This window comes from Monodon monoceros, unplaced genomic scaffold (genome assembly GCF_005190385.1).
Source record: "Monodon monoceros isolate NGI ecotype Baffin Bay Population unplaced genomic scaffold, NGI_Narwhal_1 Super_Scaffold_5, whole genome shotgun sequence".
Taxonomy (NCBI): Eukaryota; Metazoa; Chordata; class Mammalia; order Artiodactyla; family Monodontidae; genus Monodon; species Monodon monoceros.
Genome location: NW_021703782.1, coordinates 102,662,709 through 102,686,410, shown reverse-complemented (window position 1 = coordinate 102,686,410; position 23,702 = coordinate 102,662,709). Strand labels below are relative to the sequence as shown.

Here is a 23,702-nt window from a genome sequence, read left to right as displayed (position 1 = left end):
TGTCTTCTGTGAACAGAGATAGTTTTACTTCTTTTTGATTTAGATGCCTTTTGTTTCTTTTTCTTGCCTATTGCTCTGGCGAGGACTTCTAGTGCTATCTTGAATAGATGTGGTAAGAGTGGGCATCCTTGTCTTGATCCTGATCTTAGAGGAAAAGCTTTCCGTTTTTCACCACTGAGTATGATGTTAGCTATGGGCTTTTCATATATGGCCTTATTTGTATTTATTCTTTTTATACTTAGATACAATAGAAAGTTTATCCATTGGGGAGAATTCTTAAGCATTTCTTCAATGAAAAACCTTCCTCACTATTACCTAATGTTTTTTGAGTACCCTCTGTGGCTCTCTCACCATGCCAAGGGATCCTCAGTCATTTACATCTCCAGACTCTATGTTCTCTCCAGAATTGAGGAGGCTGATGCTCAGAAAAACCTATTTCATCTGTCATTGCTTTTGGGTTTTTGATACTGGGCATATAATTTTCCTTTTAGTCTTTTACTGTTTCTAGGTGGTGTGTTAGGAAGAGAGAGCTGTTATCTCCAAGTTCTTAACCGTGCTTAATTAAAAATAAGAAGTGGGCTTCCCTGGTGGCACAGTGGTTGAGAGTTTGCCTGCTGATGCAGAGGACGCGGGTTCGAGCCCTGGTCTGGGAGGATCCCACATGCCGCAGAGCGACTAGGCCCGTGAGCCACAACTGCTGAGCCTGCGCGTCTGGAGCCTGTGCTCCGCAACAAGAGAGGCTGCGATAGTGAGAGGCCTGCGCACCGCGATGAAGAGTGGCCCCCACTTGCCACAACTAGAGAAAGCCTCGCACATAAATGAAGACCCAACACAGCAAAAATAAATAAACTCCTACCCCAACATCTTTAAAAAAAAAAAAAAAGAAGAAGTGATAGAATTTCCATTTATTGAGCACCTATTGTGCACCTTCACTTAACAACTTTATCTTAGATTAACCTCCCAAGTCTATCTGACTCAAACCTGTATGCTTCTTTGCTCCAGCACCCAGTGAGGGAATCATGAGCTATGAGGGAAGTGGTATTATCTCCATTTTACCAATGAGGGAGCTAAGGCTCAGAGAACTTGAGTGACTTGCCCAACAGTAAGTAACCAGCTAGGAAGTGACAGATGAGATTTACACCCAGATTCAAGCACTCCCAACAAGTTCCATCCCCTGTTCAATGCCTTAATGATTGCTTAGTGTCCCATGAGACCCTCAGGGAGAGACAAGTACAGTCCAACTTTGACTTCCAGCTGGAATAAGCTTGATTTTACCATAACTGGCCCTTTTTACCAAGCTCAAGTACTTCCATGACCTCGACGTTCTGGTTTTGCTCTCACCACCATCACTGAGGCTGCACATTCGGGGCCTCAGTAGATGGCTTGTAATTTGATGGCACCATTTGTCTTCATGTGTCTTATAAAATGTAAACAATGATTTCAGTGTTCTAAGGACCTCTAAGAGAAAAGATTTGGGTTTTTTTGCTACATGTGACTGAATAAAAAAAAGACAAACCCTCTAATTCAATATGCAACTCAAACTATTTAAAACCAATCACTCAACTTGAACACCAGTTAAACATTTCTCGTTTTCCCTCAAAGTCCTCTGTGTTGGCTAACTTCCAGTTCTAAATGCCTATTTAGATCTATGATTGGAGCAACTCAAGGTTCCCTCACAGGCAAAGAAGTATGTAGGTTTGTGTCAGACAGACTTGGGAGAAAATGTCCTCCCAGGCTTTCCATAGGAACAAGAAACAAAAATTCATCTGGCTCTTTTTCCTCAGCACTCACTCTCATTCTGTGTGCTGACTTTAGCCAGCTTGGCCTCAACTCTGGATTAAACACTTTAGAGAAGAAGTGTGTGTCCACTCCCTATATGGCATAGTAGCTAGAGCACTGGACTGAATACTTTGGCTACTTTGGCCTCTTCCTCAAACTCCTGCTCAGACATGGGCAAGTCAATTTGCTTGTCTGAGCTACAGTTTCTTCTTTTTTCAGTAGGCTTAGAAATGTCTTTCTTACTAAGAAATCTCTTGCAAAGGTATGTAGTCAGTACTTAGTAAGTGGACATTTATTCATTTATCCAACATGCATTTATTTGAGTACTGCTTTTTTCTAGATCCTGTCATAGCCTAAGGTCTTACAGAGGATATTTTTATGATACATTACCATAAGTGCTATAAAAATAACAATAATAATCAGGATATCATTGTCAGCCTTCCATAATAGTTGTTATGTGCTAGGCCCTTTTCTAAACATGTGATAATATATTAATTTAATCCTCAAAACAGTCCTATGTGATAGATACTATTATTCTCTCCACTATACAGGTGAAGGAACTTAGGTTTAACTCGTTGTATGACTTGCCCAAGATTGTACAACTAGAAAGTGGCAGAACCTGGATTAGAACAAAGGTGATTTGAGTGTAAAATTCAAACTCTTAACCGTTATGGTATTCTGCCTCTCTCAGAATACACAGAATTATGAGTGTATAGAAGAAGGACCTAAAATTCTGTCTGCGCTTAGTAATAGAAGGATTCAAAAAGAAGGTGACATTTGAATTGGGTCTTAAATGGCAAGTAGGAGTTTGTTATTGAAGAGTGGTGTTTCAGCGGCAGGAAAGAATAGACTAAGGACAAAGAGGAGTGTTGAGGAACCTAGAGGCTTTGTGGCTGGGAGGAGGGTAAATGGACAAAAGGAATGCCATGGTGAGCCATAGTGCTGGCAGGCAGGCAACCAAGCTGTCCTAAGATTAGTGAGAGAGAGACCTGGAGTATGTGGGTGGAGGGGAGGGAATTTGGCTTTCTCTCTAGAGAGTTCTAAGAAGCCCCATGACGTTTAAATAAGTTCTCAGTCCTAAAGAAGGAACACCCAGTCTAACATATATCAATTCCTTGTCAAAGATATCAGAGGAAGAGATCGAAAGGATTATGTCTGGGCAGGAATTTGAGGAAGAGGCCACTCACTGGAGCAACCATGGTGACAGCGACCACAGTTCCCCTGGGAACAGGGCTTCAGAGAGCAACCAGCCCTCACCAGGCTCCACACTGTCCTCCAGGTGAGCTTCAAGGCAAACCCAACATCATCTAGGGATCACCCAAAGAATGGACCCACAAGCAACCTCTGAGCTGGGCTGGGTATTCCTGCCAGTCCGTCTCAGCCATTGTACTCTTGCTTCCTCAGTCTTTTGGGGTTGGGGTGACGATGACGCAAAGCAGCATTTTATAGCCCATTTTTTAGCAAAAGACCTTGAAAATGTCAGCAGTCTCTTCCGCAGATTGATAAAGTGCTATAGCCACTATCCGTGCCCATACATTCTTCACCTAACAGAATAACATTTTAATTGTAGCTCTTTTCTCTCACTTACTTTATCATTTAAAAAAAAACCACATTGACAATATCGAATTAAGTTATCATTTCTCTGCCTCAGCAAGAGTGAAGATTTTCACATTATAAATTTTAGGAAACAGTGAAAACTTTTCAAGTTAGTCAGATTTGCTCGTGTCATGAAATACCAGTTTGAAGACTCTTGGTTCTAGAATGATATCTTAAGTTAGTTGTTAGGTGTAAAATACAGCCATCAGCTACCAAGGAAGATTTTCTTTCTCCAGAAATCTTTATTTTAGGACAGGGGTTGAGAAACATTTTTTATAAAGGCCAGATAGTAAATATTTTAGGGTTTGCAATCCACACAGTCTAGGTCTCAACTACTCAGTTCTGCCATTGTAGTGTGGAAGCAGCCAGAGACAATATGTAAATGAATGAGTGTGGCTGTGTTCTAATAAAACTTCACTTACCAAAACAGGCCATGGACCATAGTTTGCCAGCCCCTGTTACAGGAGGGGTCATCTAGGTAAAACTAGTTGACTGTTAGATTTCTCCAAGAAAGGTGGGGAAGATAAGAATATTCCTTTCTCTTGATATTTCATTCATTCGTTTGTTCCTTAGTTTGTTCCTTCCTTTGAATGTTTAGGGAGTTGTTGCCACATGCCAGGTTCTTTGCTAGGTGCTGGATTTGTTTTGTGGCCTGGCAAGGCACTTAGCCTGTTTCTGACTTAGTTGTCCTAGCAGTATAAAATACAAACACTCACCTTTGTCATCATAGTCTATGAATATTCCATGAAACTCTCCAAATGTGGCACCTGTACAGAGAGGTCATTTAACCAGTGTTTTTCAGTACAGCTCTGCCAAGTTCTGGGTGTCCAGAGGTGAGCCACACATATGCACATTTGCACAGAGACCCCATCTAGTAGGGAAGACATGCGTGTAACCATTGATTATGTCCTTAGCTTAATGAAGACAGAGTGCATGGCCAGAGAACACCTGAGCCACCTCCTAGCTCACTTCCTTTGAGTAGGCAGTAGACCTGCAATGTTTCTGCTTGACATGAGACTTTTCTCTCCAGTAGGTCTGTGGAACTAAATGGATTCATGGCATTCAGGGATCAATACATGGGGATGTCTGTGCCTCCACACTATCAATATATACCGCACCTTTTTAGCTATTCTGCCCACTCTCCACTTCTGCCCCCACAAGCTCGCAGCCTGGATCCCCAGTCATATAGTCTGATTCATCAGCTGGTGTCAGCCGAGGACCTGGAGCCATTGGGCACGCCCATGTTGATTGAAGATGGGTGAGTGAGCCTTGGTCTATTTAGCCCTGTAGCTTCAAAGTGGTCCCTACCCCACACCCATCTTCATCCCTGGCTGCTGTACCTCAGGCTTTGGAATGAGTTGGGGGATAATAAGCAATGACTCGAGCATCAGAGGACAAATCTTTGCTTATCGTTGAAGTTAGTGGTCCCTCATTTTTCTCTTGAGCATCTTTTCTCATAGAGTGGGGGCTATTTATCAATCCCTATGGAGTTGGGCTTAAAGGACTTTTGTTTCTAGTTGGGCCGAGGTACGCCAGTCTCTGGAATGGGTCTGAGTGCTTCTGTGCCAGAGATGAGCTGTAATTCTGGGAATAATCATACATTAAGTTTAGTCTTCTTAACAGGGCACTCAAGGCACTAACTGGTTGTGATCTGCCTGTATCTGTAGTCAACATACTCATCAGTAGCCTAGGGCCGTGTGCTCTGTGTGCAGGCCTGAGCGGGTGGAAGGAATACTCTTTCAATCCTGTCAGCTCTGCCTGAGTAGATAATAATTCAGCCCACCCATTGCTGTACTCATTATTCATTTAGCCTGGAGCATAGGCTGTTTGAGTGTTATTAAGCTTAGACTGCCCCCTCTGCTCCAAAAGATATCCTGAGATTTCTTAAGCTAGTTTCCAATTTCAGAAGAGGAAATTCAGATGTCTGCCACAAGAAGGCCACCACCAAAACCTTTATAAATCTGATGTGGCGGTGTGGGGAAGAGTCATGACAGGGGCCTTGAGAGAAAGGAAACTGGGACCCTATCCCCTCCAGCCCAGAGATGAGAAATGCCCTGCTCCTTCCATCCCGCAGTAGCTTACTTTCCTGAACTCGCACCACCAGGGGGTGCAATGAGAGCAAGAAAAGCTTCTGAACCTGTTCTCTTCTCTTTCAGCCATCTCGCCCCAAGGCTCATTTTTGTGCCAATCCCTGTATTGAGTAGGCACCAGATTCACCCTAATGGAGCTCTCATTTCCAAAACTGGTGCAAAAGTGACGGAATTTTCTTCTAACACATGGAGCATTAAAAGTCATACTCCCTGATAATTGCACAAATTTCTAAGCCTCCTTTCCCCTTTGCAACCTTTTCTTATCAAATCTGCTCCTCCAGCCCTGAGCTTACTGCTGGCCCCAGTCCTGTCCCTTTATCATTAAACTGAATTGAATGGAGCTGGAGATGCTTGGTCAAGGGCAAGGAGCCCACTGCCAGAGACCCTTTGTGCCCTTAGGAGTACTCTCTCCCTTTGCCCCCATCCTCACCATTCTGGCCACTAGAAGTAAATTTCTCCTGTTCCTACCCCCCCAGATATGCTGTGACTCAAGCAGAGCTATTTGCCCTGCTTTGCCGCCTGGCTGACGAGCTGCTTTTTAGGCAGATTGCCTGGATCAAGAAACTGCCTTTCTTCTGCGAGCTCTCAATCAAGGATTACACGTGCCTCCTGAGCTCTACGTGGCAGGAATTAATCCTGCTGTCCTCCCTCACTGTTTACAGCAAGCAGATCTTCGGGGAGCTGGCTGATGTCACCGCCAAGTACTCACCCTCTGATGAAGAACTACATAGGTGAGAGCTGCTGGCTGGGGAGAAAGTCTCAGGCAACCAAACCATTGTCATCTCTGCAAGACAGGGCTGCCTGACACTCCAGAGGATGGGCATTAAAGCCACACGTGGCTGGACTTGAATCTTCACTCTGCTGCTGACTAGCTTTGTAACTTTGGTCAAGTCTCTGATCCTCAGATTCTGAATTTATAAAGTGGGGTAATGACAGTATCTCCCCAACAAGGTAGTTGTGAGGAATAAATGATAATGTGCAGCAAGCTTAGCAAGTGCTAAGCTGTTATTTTGGTCACATCTAGATTACTGAGATAAGATAATGTATCTGGAAAGAACATTTCCTACAAGGTGAGGGGCTCTGAGCTGTAGTTTACAATCCAAGAAAAAGACTCAGGAGTTATTGTGGTACCTACTGTGTGCCAAGCACTGGGCTTGGTATTTTACATTATTATCTTTCTTTGTCACAGTCTCCAGCACTGTAGGTGTTGTTATGCCCATTTTATAGATGAGAAAACTGAAGTTCAGAGGGGCCTACCCTTGAGGGTTTTGGATTTGAACCCAGAGCCTGGATTTGAACCTATGCCTGCCCAACTGAAAGTCTAGGCTCTTTCACTGTATCTCAGATGCAGTGAGATAGGAGAATGGGACTGAAATACTAAACTCTCCTCCTCGATGTTTTCTGGCATAAAGTTTCATCGCAGCCAGCTAGGATCCTTCTAACCTCCCTGCCTAGAGCAGGTCTTTTCCTCACTCACTTTGGAGACCTGGAGCACATGGTAATACCCCAAAATCAGGAAAAATGATCTCTTTATACAATTTTTCTGACTTACTGATTTATCCATGTGAAGCATAAAGTTTAAATCGCATTTAAAAGTCCTTTCAATAGTTCACCTTTATTAGACAGTTTAAAATAATGGAAGTCATGGGATTCCAGAGCACCAAGAGAGAGGGAAGAAAAGGTTCCTCCATCGAAGAAAGCTGGAGAAGGTAGAGTACCAGCCCCCAAACTTCTCTACACAGGACTGAGGTGCATCTCCCTCTGCCACTTAATCACCATGGCGTAAAGATAAGTTGAGACTTAGGCTGGGAGCGAAGCTCTAACACCTTCAAGGGCCCTTTGCACAGCTGAGGGAGGGAGGAGTCTGGGTACTTTCTCCCCCTGGTTTTCTAATATTTCCTTATTAATGATGCTTACAGGCTTGATGGTAATCTATAAATGACAGAGTTTTTAACCCAGATGACATTTTGTCCTTAAACAGAGCTATCTGATTTTGCAGATAACCTAACCCCTTGTCTTGAGCCTCTAATTCATTGTTTCCATCAAATTCCTGTCTCCTGCTCTGTATCTCTGGGCTGACTGAGTGTTTGGATAGCAGTCAGCCTGCTCTAATATTGTCAGGGTTTGCAGCAGTGAGCCCGGCCTCCCTATTTGCCTGGAATCCACCGGTGCAGCCTGAGGCTGCCTACAAAGTCAGCCTGTGGGCTCCCCTCTCTATAGAATGGTGAGTTTCCCCAAGCCCTCTGCAGGTAGGCAAGGATCACTGGCCATGCAGGGTTCTCCGTGGCTTTAAGCTTCATGAAAGACACCCCATCCCACTGTTTCCAATCCCTTGAGCCCCGAGAGCAAGGCAGGGACCAGTAGCAGCTGAACTAGTGAGGGAAGTTTTATTTTCTAGGAAGCGTCCTTACCAAGGAGAATCTAGAGTTGCACTATCAAGTATAGTAGCTGCTAGCCTCAGGTGGCTCTTTAAGTTACTTAAAATGAAAAATTCAGTTCCTCGTTTACAGTAGCCACATTTCAAGTGCTCAGGAGCCACATGTGGCTAGTGGCTACTGTATTGGACAGTTGCAGATGTATATATATTTCCATCGTCACAGAAAGTTGTATTGAACAGTGCTAACTCTGGAACACATGTTGCAGCTGAGCTTGCAAGTGGGTTCTGAGGATAAGAAGTAGATTCGTTGTTAGGACTCTCACTCCACTGTGGAATCCTTCAATGGAAAAATACAAGTTAAACTTCAACATGTTAGTTCAACATGCCCATTTATTGAGCACCTGTTATGTGTGCCTGGAGGAGGGGTGTTGGGATAACAGATAATACAGACATGGTTTCTGAGATGAGAGCCCGTATTCTTGGTTTAGGGGATTGGGGGGGCAAATAGAAGCAGATAGAATCTACAGTTAAGGGTGATATTAGTGGAGATTGAGGGGCATATGAGGGACTGTGAAAGCATAGACTAAGGAGTGAGTACCTCTACTTGCATAATCAGGGAATGGTTGCCAAAGAGGAAAAGACATTTGAGCTGCATCTTGAAGTGGCATTTTTCTAGGTAGATACAGAGAATAAGAGGCAGGCAGGGAATAACAGAGTCCTAGAAGTTAGAGATTCTGGGTGGTTGGTTTGTGCAGATAACAAAAAGCAATCCTGTGGATTAGGGTATAGAGAGGATATATCTGAGAGGCAGGGAAATTAGGGGAGAAATGACAGGAGAGAAAGGTACAGGAAAGACGAGTCATGAAGGTGCTCAAATGCTAATCAAAAAAACTCGGATTTTATTGTGTGAATAGTATTAAGTCATGGGACATTTTTAAGTAGAGCAATTACATGTCAAGTTGCATTTTGGAAAGATCCCTGTGGCTATAAAGTTCAGGATGGATTGCATAGACAAGGCTAGAAGACAGTGGCTGTGTAGGAAGCTGTTCCATAGCCCAGGTAAAAATATACAAGTCCTGGACAAGGCAGCAGTGACGATGGGAATAGAGAGGGCAGCACACAGTTAAGAGATGACAGGGAGGTAAAGTCAGTGGGACCTCAGTGAGTGGAAAAGTTGGGGATACTGCCAGGCAGGTGGACACCAATTCTCTTAGCGAAGATAATGGAGCCTGGGAAGAACAGGTTGAGAGATGAGCCGCTCTGAGTTTGACTTGGGGTCTGTTGAGTCTGAGATGCATGTGGAACTGCCCAGGAGGCCAGAGGAAATGGAAGTACGAGAACCTTTGGAATCAGGTTCATCACTGTAAGGCAGTCCCCAGACTGTGGAGAGCATGGAGTCTGTAATTGGCCACAGCTCTTCCCTACCTTGCCTACTCTGGCATTACTCCCACTCCCACAAAATGCCTTTACTTTTTCACAACTGTTGAGTGCAAGCGAGTTCCTGCTGTCATGAAAGACTTTTCCCAGATGATACATGACCACCTCCTTTTCTCTTCTCAAATATTGAATCAAATTTATGGTGCCCATTTTCCTTAATCAGGCTGTTATCAGACAGTGAGCCGGGTGAATTTGATTTAAAGCAGATTGTAGCACCAGCCAGTGACTGCTCCTGGCCCTAATCAAGACTCCTTCACTCTTAGGAGAAGATGCCTTGCACTAGATGGGCTTTAATGGACACTTCTATCTCGTGAACACTAGCTCCATTTCTGCCAGATCTCTGGAAAGTTGCCTCACAGCTTCCCTGCTAAGACCCTAGCTGTAAGGTTCAGGAAACACAGTCTTTTCTTTTTGCTGTGATAACACGAGTGATGCTGCTGCTGCTGCTGTTAATAATGATAGTAGCTAACAATTATAGACTGTTTATTGTGCCAAATTCCATCTTAAGTGCTTTGCAAACATTTGTTTAGTCCTCACCACTTCCCTAAGAGACTGTACTAATATTAACCCTGTTGCACACATGAGGAAGGAGCATGAGGTTCAGAGAGGTGGAAACTCAAGGCTCTAAAGCTAAAAGAGATGGAGTTGAGATTATCATCTAGATCTGTTGTGCTCTAAAGCCCAGATTCTTTACCATTACTACATTTTTCAGCCTTCTCAAAAGTTTTACTTTCTGGAATGTGTCGTGGAGCTGCAGTCTTACTTTTCACCTTGGAGTCTATATGTGGGTGCTGAGATGGCAATTCCTCTAAGGATGTGGCTGATGGCTGCTTCTGGGAGTAGGTGCATTTAGATGAGTGAAAAAGAGACAACTGGGCCTTTCAGCCCCCTTAATGGGACATAACTTACACAGTGTCAGCTTCAATTGCTGACTGAATGGTCCAGTGGTTTGGGGGATCCTGGCAGGAATGTTTTCCTTGTCCTAACATGCTTGTGTAATGGTAACCTAGAAGAAGAATGGGTGTGTTTGTCCAGCTTTCAGGCTTTGAATGTTGATAATTTGTAGACAGGGAATACAGGGGCGTTAGAACTGTGGAGTGGGCAGATGTGGAGGAGGCACGGCTGCAGGAGAAAGCAGGCCCATGGAACAGAGAACAATTTGTTTATCAAGGGGTGGGATGCGGGGTGTGGAGGAAATCTTTGCAGTCAGGCTGTGGAGATTGAGTGGGGGCTGCTGGGCTGGCTGCCAGGGGTCCATGCTGGTTGCCTATCCTAGGAAGCTTGGGAAAGAGGGTATGTGCTCTCCCCAAGAGAGAGGGCAGATCTGGGTCATATACTCAGGCCAGGCATGTGGGAGTTCCTTTGTGTCCCTCAGGTCAAGACTCAACTGGGAATAGGTTTAGCATTGCTGTCTAGGGGTCTGGCTGGTAGCCACACACCTGCAGGTTCTGCAGAGTCAGAGTGAGCGCTTGCGGCAGGAGGTTACTGATGAGGGGAGAGAGTGTTATCTTTCCTTGCTATACTGCTCGGCCACCAGACAGATGCTGACACTGCCGCATCCTCCTTTTTCAAGCCCTACCCCATCCCGTCTCTTCCCCACCCTTCCAAACAGACGCTGATGGGCATTTTTAGTAATCCCTCGCAAGAACAGAAGTAGCTGACAAAGTACTGTGATGAGGAGTGATCTTCACTCACAGGCATACTGCTTCCTGCAGGTCTCAGCATCATGGAGGCAGCGGAGGGGCAGTTCTGTGCACTGCAGCGAGTCCGGCACCCACTCTGGGTTGGGCCCTGAGCTGAGTTGCTCTGGGAACACAGACCTCCTGAGGTATCCCCTGTGGTAGCATGTGATAGCCTTTCCCAGTTGCCAGTTAAGAACAAGACAGTCAGGGAATGGACAGTGTAGTGCTGAGAAAGCAACAGACTTGGAATGAGAAAACTTGGGTTTAAACCTTGTCCCCACCACCACTAATTTGTTTTATTCACTTAGAACTTTGGAGAAGGCATCTCTTCTGCTTCCTCTTCCCTAACATGAAGGTGATATTACTTTTCTCACAGATTATCAGGAGGGTAAAATGTAAGAATACAATAAGGGCACAGTAAATAACCTCTCTGAGCCTTTGTTTCCACAAGTGAACAAAGAGGATTATAGTATCCTTTTTTGTGGATTTATTGGAAGTATCCAATGAAATGATGTATATAAAATATTTAACAAAGGGCCTGGCAAGTAGCAAACACTCAACAAATGGTAGAATAATAGGTATGGTTATTATAGTGGTTATTAAATGTAAGTGTGTCTATCAGCCAATCTGAGAACGTATTAATAAAGTTGTAAAAGCCATTGGGCCAGGAGCAGAGAGAAACATGGTAGTTCAAACTAGCAAACTGGGACCCAGAGGGTCAGGGCTCCGGATTGCAAGTAGCTGCTGCTGTGGCTCCCCCTGGTGCTTGAGAAGTACAGGTGCCTCTGGCCCCAACAGGAGCCAGGCTTTCCCCAAGGGAAGAGAAAATGTCCTGCCTGGCCAGGAAGCCAAGCCCTTGCGAAGCCTTCACAGTCAACACAGAAAGCAATAGGACCCAGACAGCAGTAGTACATTCCCAGGAGTTCTGGACCCTACCCAGATAGGGGCTTCTTGCCTAGCATGGGGCTGTAGTACCCTGATCTGAACAAGTCACCAGGAAGCAACTCTGAGGCTAAGCATCTCTCTGTGACTCAGCTGCATCAGAGACCTGCCTGGAACACCTAGAAGAGTGGATGCTGGGCCTTACCCCAGCTTTTATAAACTATTTCCCCACTAAGCCTTTGCCTCCTTGGTTTGGGAGTATCTCCATTTCTGGTATAAGATATTACCCACTATGACGCAGAGTATTAGTCCCCCAGCCTAGGGCTCCTTTGCCTAAAACTTGGTGTTTCCCCAAGGAATTAACTCCTAATCCAAAGAAAGCAGCATGGGGGCTTCCCTGGTGACACAGTGGTTAAGAATCCACCTGCCAGTGCAGGGGACATGGGTTCGAGCCCTGGTCTGGGAAGATCCCACATGCCGCTGAGCAACTAAGCCCACGTACCACAACTACTGAGCCTGCGCTCTAGAGCCCGTGAGCCACAACTACTGAGCCCGTGTGCCACAACTACTGAAGACTGCGCTCCTAGAGCCTGAGCTCCGCAACAAGAGAAGCCACCGCAACGAGAAGCCTGTGCACTGCAACTAGAGAAAGCCCGCGTGCAGCAACAAAGACCCAATGCAGCCAAAAATAAATAAAATTAAAATTAAAAAAAAAACACTCCTGAAAGAAAAAACATTAAAAAAAAAAAAAGCAGCATGGTCAGCATTGAGTCTTCTCTGCTAATGGATGCTACCTCAGATATTGAGAAAATCAAGGCCTTAGGGAGTTAGCCCAGGTTCAAGTTTCTAGCTCTGCTACTAACCAGCTGTGTGCTTGTGGACCAGTCCCTTCTATTCTTTGAACTTCAGTTTCTCATCTGTACAATGGTGATTATAATCTCACCTAGCACGTAGGGCTGAGAAAACTAAATGAGATAATGCACATAAAGTGCCCAGCACAGAAACTGGCATGACATGGAGGCTCAATTTATGTTTCCCTCCCTCCCTCTCTAGCTGAAGTCAAGGGATACCAGTAAAAATGTTCACTGTACATAACCTCAGCCATGCTGGAAACAGCAGCTTTTTCTTCATTGTGGCAGTAGCTCACATAGAGTCACCATGGTAGCTGCCATTGTTACTACAGGCTGCATCGCAACAACAGCAGTATCTTAACGATGTCATACTTCTCTACATTTACATCCCAAACCCCCGTGACCCTTGTTACCCCAAGCAGGCAAACATTATTTTACAGAGGAGGTCCTCAAAGCTTAGAGAGGTCAGAGGACTTTCCCAAGGTCTCATAGCTTGTATGTGATGGAGCTGGATTTGAACTTAGATTTGATTGACCCCAACTGACCTGGGGAAGAGCAGCTCGTATGAGCTGCCTTGGCCTCTCGACAAACCATGGATTCACCTGTCTTTCACAAATGTGTCTGGATTCCATTTCCCCCAAGCTCAACCTCTTTCCTATCTTAGCTGCCTTAAGGAGCTGTAGGTGACTTCTGTCTCCCTTCCATTATCTCCACTGGTAACAGAGCCCATTATTAACACCGGTGTCTGTTCCCCAGATTTAGTGATGAAGGGATGGAGGTGATTGAGCGGCTCATCTACCTGTATCACAAGTTCCATCAGCTAAAAGTGAGCAATGAGGAGTATGCTTGCATGAAAGCAATTAACTTCCTAAATCAAGGTGAGTAACTGGGGGTGGGAAGAAAAGACTTTTTTTTTTGTCAGTGAATATTTGCCCTTTTGCCTTCATGTTTCACCCCTACCCCCTTTACCCTCAGGACTGTCACACAATCTGTCACACCATGTGGGCACCGATCTTGGAAGTCCTGTGCTGCCCTCATCATCATTCTGCCCCACTATAGCACAGAGCATGGTTTGGATTTTTTTCTTCAAGCCTAAATGCCACAGCCTCTATAACTCATAGAGGAAGGAAGAGGATTTGCTTTGTTTAGTCAGTTTTAATGCATTTAAACACAGACATCAAGGACAGTACATGCGTCATTTAAAATATGCACCAAGTTTACCAGTGACTGAAGAAGAGCAGAGTGACTGATGAAACTACTAGAGATAAGGGATCTGTGACAGGCTGACGGGCCCCTTCAGGGCAGAGCGGGGGTGCACAAAACTCACACACCCATATCAAGCATGGCTTTAATTTGAAGAGTGGTGGGTGTGATTTACATGGAGTATTACCTGCAGAGCGGCGCTTGGTAGCTGCTGGTAAGCAGAGTATGCAAGGAGAATTTGTGTTCCCTTTCTTCCAGAGTAGCGTATGAGTACTCTACTCTCAGAGTGGGGCTGGGCTGTTTTGCGGCCTACGACATTGAAAATGCTGTGTTCCTGTATTCAGTTTCCTAGTCCAGAGACTCTTGATCCCCTCCTCTTTGCTTACTCCTCCCTCAATACTGACCTCTTCCTCTTGCTTCTGCACCTTTCATGCATTTATCTGGTGTTCTGTGTGCCTCCCTTGGGCCAGGCCCTGAGTTGAGCATTAAAGACATTGAAATAAATTAGATCCCAGGTTCCTGGCCTCAAGAAGTATACATTCTGATGGCACTTGTTACATTGCTTGAGCCTCAAATGGGGGGGAGATCAGTAACAACTACTTGGAGGACCAGAAATCTGAGATCTGGGCCTCAAAGGCTGGGTACGATTTATGTATAGAATATTTATATTCTATATATGAAAAAGGGGGATTGTGTGTGTTTATATGTATATGAACACACTATATAATATTTATATACATATATGAGAATGAGAGAGACGTCTACAGGCGTACCTTGGAGATATTGCAGGTTTGGTTCCAGACCAGCACAATAAAGTGAATATTGCAATAGAGTGAGTCACATGAATTTTTTGGTTTCCCAGTGCCTGTGAAAGTTATGTTTATACTATACTGTGATCTGTTAAGTGTGCAGTAGCATTATGTCTTAAAAAAGAGTACAGGGGACTTCCCTGGTGGCGCAGTGGTTAAGAATCCGCCTGCCAATGCAGCAGGAGACACGGGTTCGAGCCTTGGTCCGGGAAGATCCCACATGCCACGGAGCAACTAGGCCCGTGTGCCACAACTACTGAGCCTGCGCTCTAGAGCCTGCGAGCCACAACTACTGAGACCACGTGCCGCAACTACTGAAGCCCGTGTGCCTAGAGCCTGTGCTCCGCAACAAGAGAAGCCACCGCAGTGAGAAGCCCACACACTGCAACCAAGAGTAGTCCCCGCTCACTGCAACTAGAGAAAGCCCGCACACAGCAACGAAGACCCAATGCAGCCAAAAAGTTAATAAATTAATAAATAAATAAATTTATTTAAAAAGAGTACATACCTCAAAAAAAAATTGCTATAAAATGCTAACCATCATTGAGCCTTCAGCGAGTTGTAATCTTTTTGCTGGTGGAGGGTCTTGCCTCAGTGTTGTTTTTGTTTGTTTGTTTTAATTTATTTTTTAAATTTATTTTTGGCTGCATTGGGTCTTCGTTGTTGCATGTGGGCTTTCTTAGTTGCGGCGAGCGGGGGCTACTCTTCGTTGAGGTGCGCAAGTTTCTCATTGCGGTGGCTTCTCTTGTTGCAGAGCACGGGCTCTAGGCACTTGGGCTTCAGTAGTTGTGGCGCACGGGCTCAGTTGCTCTGCCGCTTGTGGGATCCTTCCAGACCAGGGCTCGAACCCGTGTCCCCTGCATTGGCAGGTGGATTCTCAACCACTGCGCCACCAGGGAAGCCCTTGCCTCAGTGTTGATGCTGCTGACTGATCAGGGTGCTGGTTGCTGAAGGTTGGGGTAGCTGTGGCAATTTCTTAAAATAAGACCACAGTGACATTTGCCACGTCAATTGACTTTTTCTTTGATGAACGAACTTTCTGTAGCGTGCAATGCTGTTTGAACATTTTACTCACAGTAGAACTCCTTCCAAATTTAGAGTCAATTCTCTCAAACCCTGCTGCTGCTTTATCAACTAAGTTTATGTAATACTCTAAATCCTTTGTTGTTATTTCAGCGGTCTTCACACAGCTTCTTCAGCAGGAGTAGATTCCATCTCAAGGGACCACTTTCTTTGCTCATCCATAAGAAGCAACTCCTCATCTGCTAAAGTTTTATCATGAGATTGCATCAATTCAGTCACATTTTCAGACTTCACTTCTCATTCTGTCTAGTTCTCTTGTTTCCACCACATCTGCAGTACTTCCTCCACTGAAGTCTTGAACCCCTCAAAGTCATCCATGAGGGTTGGAATCACCTTCTTCCAAAATCCTGTTAATGTTAATATTTTGACCTCTTCCAGTGAATCATGAATGGCATCTAGAATGGTGAATCCTTTCCAGAAGGTTTTCGGTTTACTTTGCCCAGATCCTTCAGAGGAGTCACTATCTATGGGCAGCTATAGCCTTAGGAAATGTATTTCTTAAATAGAAAGACTTGAATGTTGAAATTACTCCTTGATCCATGGGCTGCAGAATGGATGTTGTGTTAGCAGGCATGAAGACAAAATTAATTTCATTGTACATCTCCATCAGAGCTCTTGGGTGACCAGGTGCTTTGTCAGTGAGCAGTATTTTGAAAGGAATCTTTTTTTCTGAGCAGTAGGTCTGCACAGTGGGCTTGAAATATTTAGTAAACCGGGTTGTGAACAGAAGTGCTGTCATCCAGGCTTTGTTGTTCCATTTATAGAACACAAGCAGAGTAGATTTAGCGTAATTCTTAAGGGCCCTAGGATTTTCGGAGCGGTAAATGAGCATTGGCTTCAATTTAAAGTCGTCAGCTGCATTAGCCCCTAACACGAGAGTCAGCCTGTCCTTTGAAGCTTTGAAGCCAGACATTGACTTCTCTCGAGCTATGAAAAGTCCTAGATAGTGTCTTCTTCCAATATAGGGCTGTTCCGTCTGCATTGAAAATATGTTGTTTAGTGTAGCCATCTTCTTTAATTATCTTAGCTAGATCTCTAGATAACTTGCTGCAGCTTCCGTATTAGCACTGCTGCTTTACCTCACACTTTAATGGAGATAGCGGCTTTCCTTAAATCTCATGAAACAACCTCTGGTAGCTTCAGACTTTTCTTCTGCAGCTTCCTCACCTCTCTCAGCCTTTATAGAATTGAAGAGAGTTAGGACCTTGCTCTGGATTAGGCTTCGGTTTAAGGGAATGTTGTGGCTGGTTTGATCTATACAGACCAATCAAACTTTCTCCATATCGGCAATAAGGCTGTTTTGCTTTCTTATCATTTGTGTGTTCACTAGAGTAGTGCTCTTAGTTTCCTTCAAGAACTTTTCCTTTGCATTCGCAACTTTGCTAACTCACAAGAGACCTAGCTTTCAGCCTGTCTCGGCTTTTGACATTCCTTCTTCACTGAGCTTAATTATTTCTAGCTTTTGATTTAAAGTGAGAGATATGTGACTTTTCCTTTCACTTCAACACTTAACATGCGATTGTACGATTATTAATTGGCCTAATTACAATATTGTTGTGTTTCAGGGAATAGGGAGGCCCGATGAGAGGGAGAGAGACAGTGGAACAGCCAGTTAACGGAATAGTCAGAATGCACAACATTTATCAATTAAGTTTACCGTCTCATACGGGCGCGGTTTGTGGCACCCCAAAACAATTAAAATAGTAACATCAAAGATCACTGATCATAGATCCTCATAACAAATTCTAATAATAATGAAAAAGCTTGAAATATTGCAAGAATTACCAAAATGTGACAGAGACACGAAATGAGCAAATGCCATTGGAAAAAATGACACTGATAGACTTGCTTGGTGCAGAGTTGCCACACACCTTCAATTTGTAAAAAATGCAATATCTGTGAAGTGCAATAAAGCAAAGCACAATAAAACAAGATATACACAGAAAAAAAAACTGGAGTGACCCAGTAGAATACCAGTGGCCCAGGTAGAATAGTATGAGTAGAAGCACATAGGATACCATGTGTAATTGTATGTAGAAACGTGAAGATTTCTGAATGGTTCCAGCAAAGAGCAAATTTAAAGATACTGTGAAGGATAAATTGGGAAAGGTAGATTATTCAGTTAGTTGTTCAACATCCACTGGTGCCCATGTGTGCCAAGCCCTGTGCTGGGAGCTGGGTACAGAGTTGAGAAAGATAAGCCTAGCCCTCAGGGGGCTCAGTCTAGTGATTGTCCTTGATAATTTTTTCCTTTATCTTATTTCTCTTCCCTGACCCAGAGCTTTTGTTCCTCCCTGTCAGAAACAGAGAAGATCCCCTGTTGAGACAATGTTTAATAACTTTTCATTGAAAGATACACATATTCAAGGAGCCAGTGTTTCTTCCACATTATAAAGCCCCTCCCATTTCCTGTGGTTTTTTTCACAGATATCAGGGGTCTGACCAGTGCCTCGCAGCTGGAACAATTGAACAAACGATATTGGTACATTTGCCAGGATTTCACTGAATATAAATATACACATCAGCCGAACCGTTTTCCTGACCTCATGATGTGCTTACCTGAGATTCGCTATATTGCAGGTAACATTCTGGGTCCTGGGCTTCCAACCCTTCCTTGCTTTTCTTAACTTGTGAAGGGAATGAGGAAAGCAATGTTTTCAGGATGCTGATGCCAGGCCTATCACCAGCTCAATAAAAGAGGTACTACCCCTGCCCTCAGAAAAGTTATATTATAATGAGAAGTTTGTTTTTCCTTTGTAGGGAAGAGAATCTAACATTTCCTAAGCTCCTGTGATGTGCAGGATCCTTTGTGACCTGATATCAATCACTTAATCTCAATTTCTGCAGGACTGGTGGTTGGTGATATTATGGCCATTCTATGGATGGGGAAAGAAGCTCAGAGTTTCTCAAATTAACATCATTTCCTGAATTATATACATTAAAAGGGTGATTTTATGGCATGTGAACTAACTATATCTCAGTGTTTTAATTGATTTTATTTCATAGAATTGCCTATAGGTTTTTGAGGATCTTTCATTAAAAGTGATATCTTTAAAATAATTCTCAAAAATTCTGTGTTCATAAAGGAATTTTTGTTTTAGTTGTTTTGTGGTCTTAACCCCTTTCTGAGCTTCTTGACATTTAAATAGGTCCATTTCAACATGAAATCCTGGCTTTTGTTGTTGCTTTACTTCATTTGGTAAAGATTCTTGTTTATAGTTATCTAGCACATACTGAGGGGCAGCTCAGAAATGTGACCTCTGGGCTGAGATTGTTCCTGTAAAATTCAGCAGTACAATTTTGAAGGAAAAAAATTTTCAGTCTGATAAAATCAAATTTTACTCTTTGGGCCACAAAGTAATCTAGGAGGTGTGAACTGGACTTAAATAAACTATTGGAATTTTAGGAGTGTTTTGATAGTGTATGTCTCAGCATTTTTGAAACTTTGTTCTACCAAGCAAAATATTAATCAGGTGCTCTGTGAAATACAGGTCAATAATTATACCCCACTCTCCCCCACAGAGCTGGGTTGACAGTGACAGCCCTTGGAATCACCTGGGAAGCTTTTAAAAAATATCCATTCTTGCGCTGCACCTCTAAAGATTCTGACTTAATTGATATGGAGTGGAGCCTGGTCATCAGTATTTTAAAAAAAAATTACCAGGTGACTGTAGGGTTCTGTCAGGGAGAAGAACTATAGCTTCATATTTACAAAGTATATTAGCATACTGAGTGCTCTTAGAAATCTGCCAATAAAAAAAAAAAACCTAAAAAAAAAAAAAAACACCTGTTTTAACCCTGAATTTCTCAATTTATTTGCCCCTGTAAACCCCATCTCCTTTTTCCTTGCTACGTTTTATTAACCCATTATACTATTCTGAAGAGCAGTATTTTATAGAATGCTAGTTAAAGAATCTACTAGGAAATGAAATAGGATATAAGTTTCTCGTTATTTTCTCTCTAAGAGGACATCTAGGAATACCTTTCAGTTTCAGATTCCTCATCTGTAAAATGGGGATAAAAAGTAAAATCTGTCATACAGAAATACTGTGAGAATTAAATGAGATAATGTATTTAAACACCTAGCATACAGTTCAGTATTCTTTGGATAGTAGCAACAATTAGAGCTTGCACCATTACTGGACTCCCTAAGGCACCAAAATAGGTCTGGGTAATAGGATGTTAGCCCAGTCTGTTTTACCTTTGTAATAACTCATGGCACTTTCCTCGCCCCAGTCACTAGAAAAGGCAGTGTTCTTTCACCAGCCCAAGAGGAGGCAAACACGCCCTTCTCCTAGTGGCCACGGCTAACTCTTCTTTTTCTGCCTTTTCCCAGGAAAGATGGTGAATGTACCCCTGGAGCAGCTGCCCCTCCTCTTTAAGGTGGTGCTGCATTCCTGCAAGACAAGTGTGGGCAAGGAGTGACCTGTCCCCAGCACCCCTTCTCAGGCCAATGGCAAGGCCTGGGGTGGGCAGGACAGGCTCCGGAAGAAAGAGCCAGAGAGACCAAGATGGAGGCTGTGGAGCAGCCTTGCCAGTTGCCTCCATAGCAAAAGAGTTTTTGTTTGTTTGTCTTGTTTTTTTAACCTCATTTTTCTATATATTTATTTCACGACAGAGTTGAATGTATGGCCTTCAACATGATGCACATGCTTTTGTGTGAATGCAGCCGATGCATTTCCTTGCAGTTTACAGAATGTGAAGATGTTTAATGTTACAGTGTTGTCATTGTTTAGAGATAGTTCTTTTGTATTTTGAGGGAGAGGGTGGGATGGGGCTGAGATGACTATTTCCATAATATTGACAAAGATGACTACCTCATTGGAAAGGGAGGGGTGTGACCAACCCTACTTTTTCCACATGCTCTCAGCAGATTCATACGTTTGTCTGTCAGAGAGCAAACTGCCTTTTTCTAGCTACAGAATTACCAGGTAAGAGAGCACACCATAAAAGGGAAAGTGGTATTAGGAGGTTTACTAAGCAAAGTGGGTGAGACATTGGGAACAGGACAAGAGATGAGGATTTAGCTATCTCTTTTCTTTGGAAAGCATGAAAGCTGAGAGTTGGGCACAGTGACCAAATCTAAGTTAGGTGTCCTCCCTCCAGACGAGTCCTCAGGGAGAAGGGTTTCTTCTCTCACACCACACTGTGGGGCCTCCCCTCCCCACCATCCATACGACCACTACTAATTTCTGCCACTGTCACCTTTTTACCTAGGCAAAGCCCTAGCGGTAAGCTAATCCTTGGGATTTGCCTACGGTCTCCCTTGGGGCTCACAGCTACCTAGTTTCCTTACTTTCCTTAGACTCATTGCCTCTCCCTTATAAACTTGACTTCCTATTGGCCCTTTGAAAAGAACAGGTGAGTTCAGAATGTCATGTCCAGAATCCTGATGCCCACTACTGATTTACTCTCCTTTCACCTTCAAAGAGTAGTGGGACAAAGGCCAGACTGCTAATAGCATAAACACCCCTCTTTTGGAGTTCCCTGTTTCTCTCCCCACCCCATCCCATTCCACCTCCAGATCTGAATCTGAAACTGCAGTCTCTTTTCCAAACAGCTGGAAGGATCATTCACCCATCTGCTGACCAGAATTTTTGTCCCTACATTCTACTCCATGCTCTCCTGATCTCTCCCAAAATGAAACCAGGTTTCTTCAGAATAGTAAGCCCAAGATCCAGAGTGGCCCAGCTGCCCCTTAGAGTTATCAGTGGCCTGACTGACCAAGGTCTGGAGGGCTGGAGTCCAAAGCTTCTGGAAGGGAAGGGGGGCTTTAAACTACCTCATGTTCCTAAAGGCCTGGCTGCCCCCTCTGCAGGTATGGCCTGGACCCCTTGTTCTTTCACTACCTGCCCCACCTAGTCCTGGGAAATGTTCCTTACCCTCTTGGCTTTGGCCAGCAGTCGCACAAGGTCTGTCATGGGACTCTTTCAGGTGCTTTTCCCTTCTCTGCCTTACTACAGCAGTTGTCCCTGCCTAAACCCACGTACCTCCCACAGCCAATGCAGCAGACAGGCCAGTTAGCTGGGTACATCCCTGGCTAGGCTTGAGGGGCCTACAGGACCTCCTTTTGCCTGTTTAGTCAAAGGCTGTTTGCTCTCTTCCCAGCTCAGCCTAGCACACTTACTCAGAGGGCCACCACATTGTGTGCATATCGGGTAGTCCGTGTCGGATTGTAATTTTTTCTTTCCGGTGAAATGTTACGGGTACCAGCAGAGTGATGACTTTATCCCTTGATGGATCTAAAACTCAGAGCATTACTTCCCAGTGCCGTTTCCCCATTTGCTCTGAGAAAGGAAAAGAAAAAGAAGAGACGTGGTCCTCAGGAAAAGCGCCAACCAGAATGTTTTTCACATGTCAGTGGGAAGATTTGTGTGTGTGCATTTGTTTATTTCTAAATTCACAATAGTTTTGTTTTTCTGCTCTTTTATTTAACCAACTAGATCACACTCTTTGGCTACAGGTCAGACTCCGAGCCGCTTTCCTCAAGGTAGGGGAAGATACACATATCAGAGACCCCTTCTCCAGGATGGCTCTTATGTGCTGCATCTTTCTTTGCTAGATTTCCATCAGCCAAATTATTATTATTTTTTGAAATTGCTTTTCTCTTAAATTAAGCATTTTACTGGTTGGGTTGGGAGTCAGAGGGAACTGCTCTCCATGAGGCAGCAACATGTCTCTTTGATAATGCAGCATTAAACAGAGCAAGTTGTTAATTTGTGGAGTGGGGGAAAGGTTCTGCAAGTTGCCATTGTACAAATCCATTTTTACAAATGTTTGCAGCAGATTCCACAAGAACAAAGAGCCCATTCATTGCTGAGAGCCCTGCAGAATCTCTGAGCCAAGTGGCCTTGTGTTCCGAGCTGGAGCCTGACCTGTGGACCACCTTTAATGTCTTCTGCACCCAGTCCTTTTATGACGTGGGCTTTTTTTAAACAGGGTAAAGTGACTGTGTTGCGTCGCAAACTCAGGTATTATGAGAGGAAGGTAGGAGTGTAGCTAGCAGTGTGGAGACATTAGGTCAGCCACTAGATGTATTTGTGAATTCAGTTTGAAGGACACAGAGAAAGGTTGGAGGGGGAGGTTTGATGTGTTTATGTTTTGCCTTTCTTCCCATGATGTTTGGTTAACAGGTAGCCTTTTTGCTAGTGGAAAAGAAAAAAGTTGTGCATGTTGTCTGTAATTCCCCTCCCTTCTGTCCTCTCTCTGATCCCCTGCCACCAGCAGCACTCACTTTGAGTGAGAATTTTTCCACCATAAAAATATGACCATGAAGGCTGTGTGGTAAAGGAGAATCCCACCTCATTGCACTGCGTTTAAACGTACAAGCTATTCCCTTCCTTTCCCTTTGAATGTTTTCTTGACCCAAGACAGAAGTTTGGAATCTTGGAACTTCACCTACAACTCATGCTCTATGGCTCCTTTGTAGACTTTTGGAGTCTTTCACAAGGCTTGGTGGTCTTACCCTCAGTCTGGAGAAACTCCCCAGAACCTGTCTCAAAGCACTCCATCTGGCTCAGAGGATACCCAGCCCCCCAGCCAGGCCTGATCTGTAAGTGAGGTAGGCAAACCTCCAGGGACAGAAAGCAGCAGGCAAGAACCTCTGTCCTATTCCCCAGATCCAGAGGAGGAGGGATAGAGGGAACTGAGGGGTCTCCATGGCATCATCACAGTCACCCTCTCCACAGCGCCGTGCCTCTCACCTGCCACCCCCTGTGAGGGAAGAGAGTCCTGCCGTGGCCAGTGTGTCACCAGGTCCTTAAAGCCCTGGACTCTCTGAGCTGGCTGCCTTGCTCTGCTGCCCATATCCTACCTTTGTTTGTTCTCAATTTACTGGGGAATGGGACAGACAGAGACAGACAGACAAACCCAGTATGGGCAACATGTAGGCCATGTCCAAGGTTGGCCAAAGT

General features: G+C 44.2%; 1 protein-coding gene across 2 annotated transcripts in view; it reads left to right on the top strand.

Moving 5' to 3' along the window:
- NR6A1 (nuclear receptor subfamily 6 group A member 1) overlaps positions 1-20,494 on the top strand; it is a 202,885-nt gene extending 182,391 nt beyond the window's left edge. Inside the window, exons 5-10 of one of the 2 annotated variants that reach the window (XM_029202822.1) lie at positions 2,904-3,058; positions 4,406-4,633; positions 5,942-6,196; positions 13,451-13,572; positions 18,217-18,369; positions 20,126-20,494. In XM_029202822.1, the coding sequence (XP_029058655.1) occupies positions 2,904-3,058; positions 4,406-4,633; positions 5,942-6,196; positions 13,451-13,572; positions 18,217-18,369; positions 20,126-20,214 (1,002 nt within the window). In that variant the 3' untranslated portion in view covers positions 20,215-20,494. The remainder of the gene's footprint in view (positions 1-2,903; positions 3,059-4,405; positions 4,634-5,941; positions 6,197-13,450; positions 13,573-18,216; positions 18,370-20,125) is intronic. The other variant, XM_029202823.1, reaches the window with a different exon arrangement.
- The last annotated feature ends 3,208 nt before the right edge of the window (positions 20,495-23,702 follow it).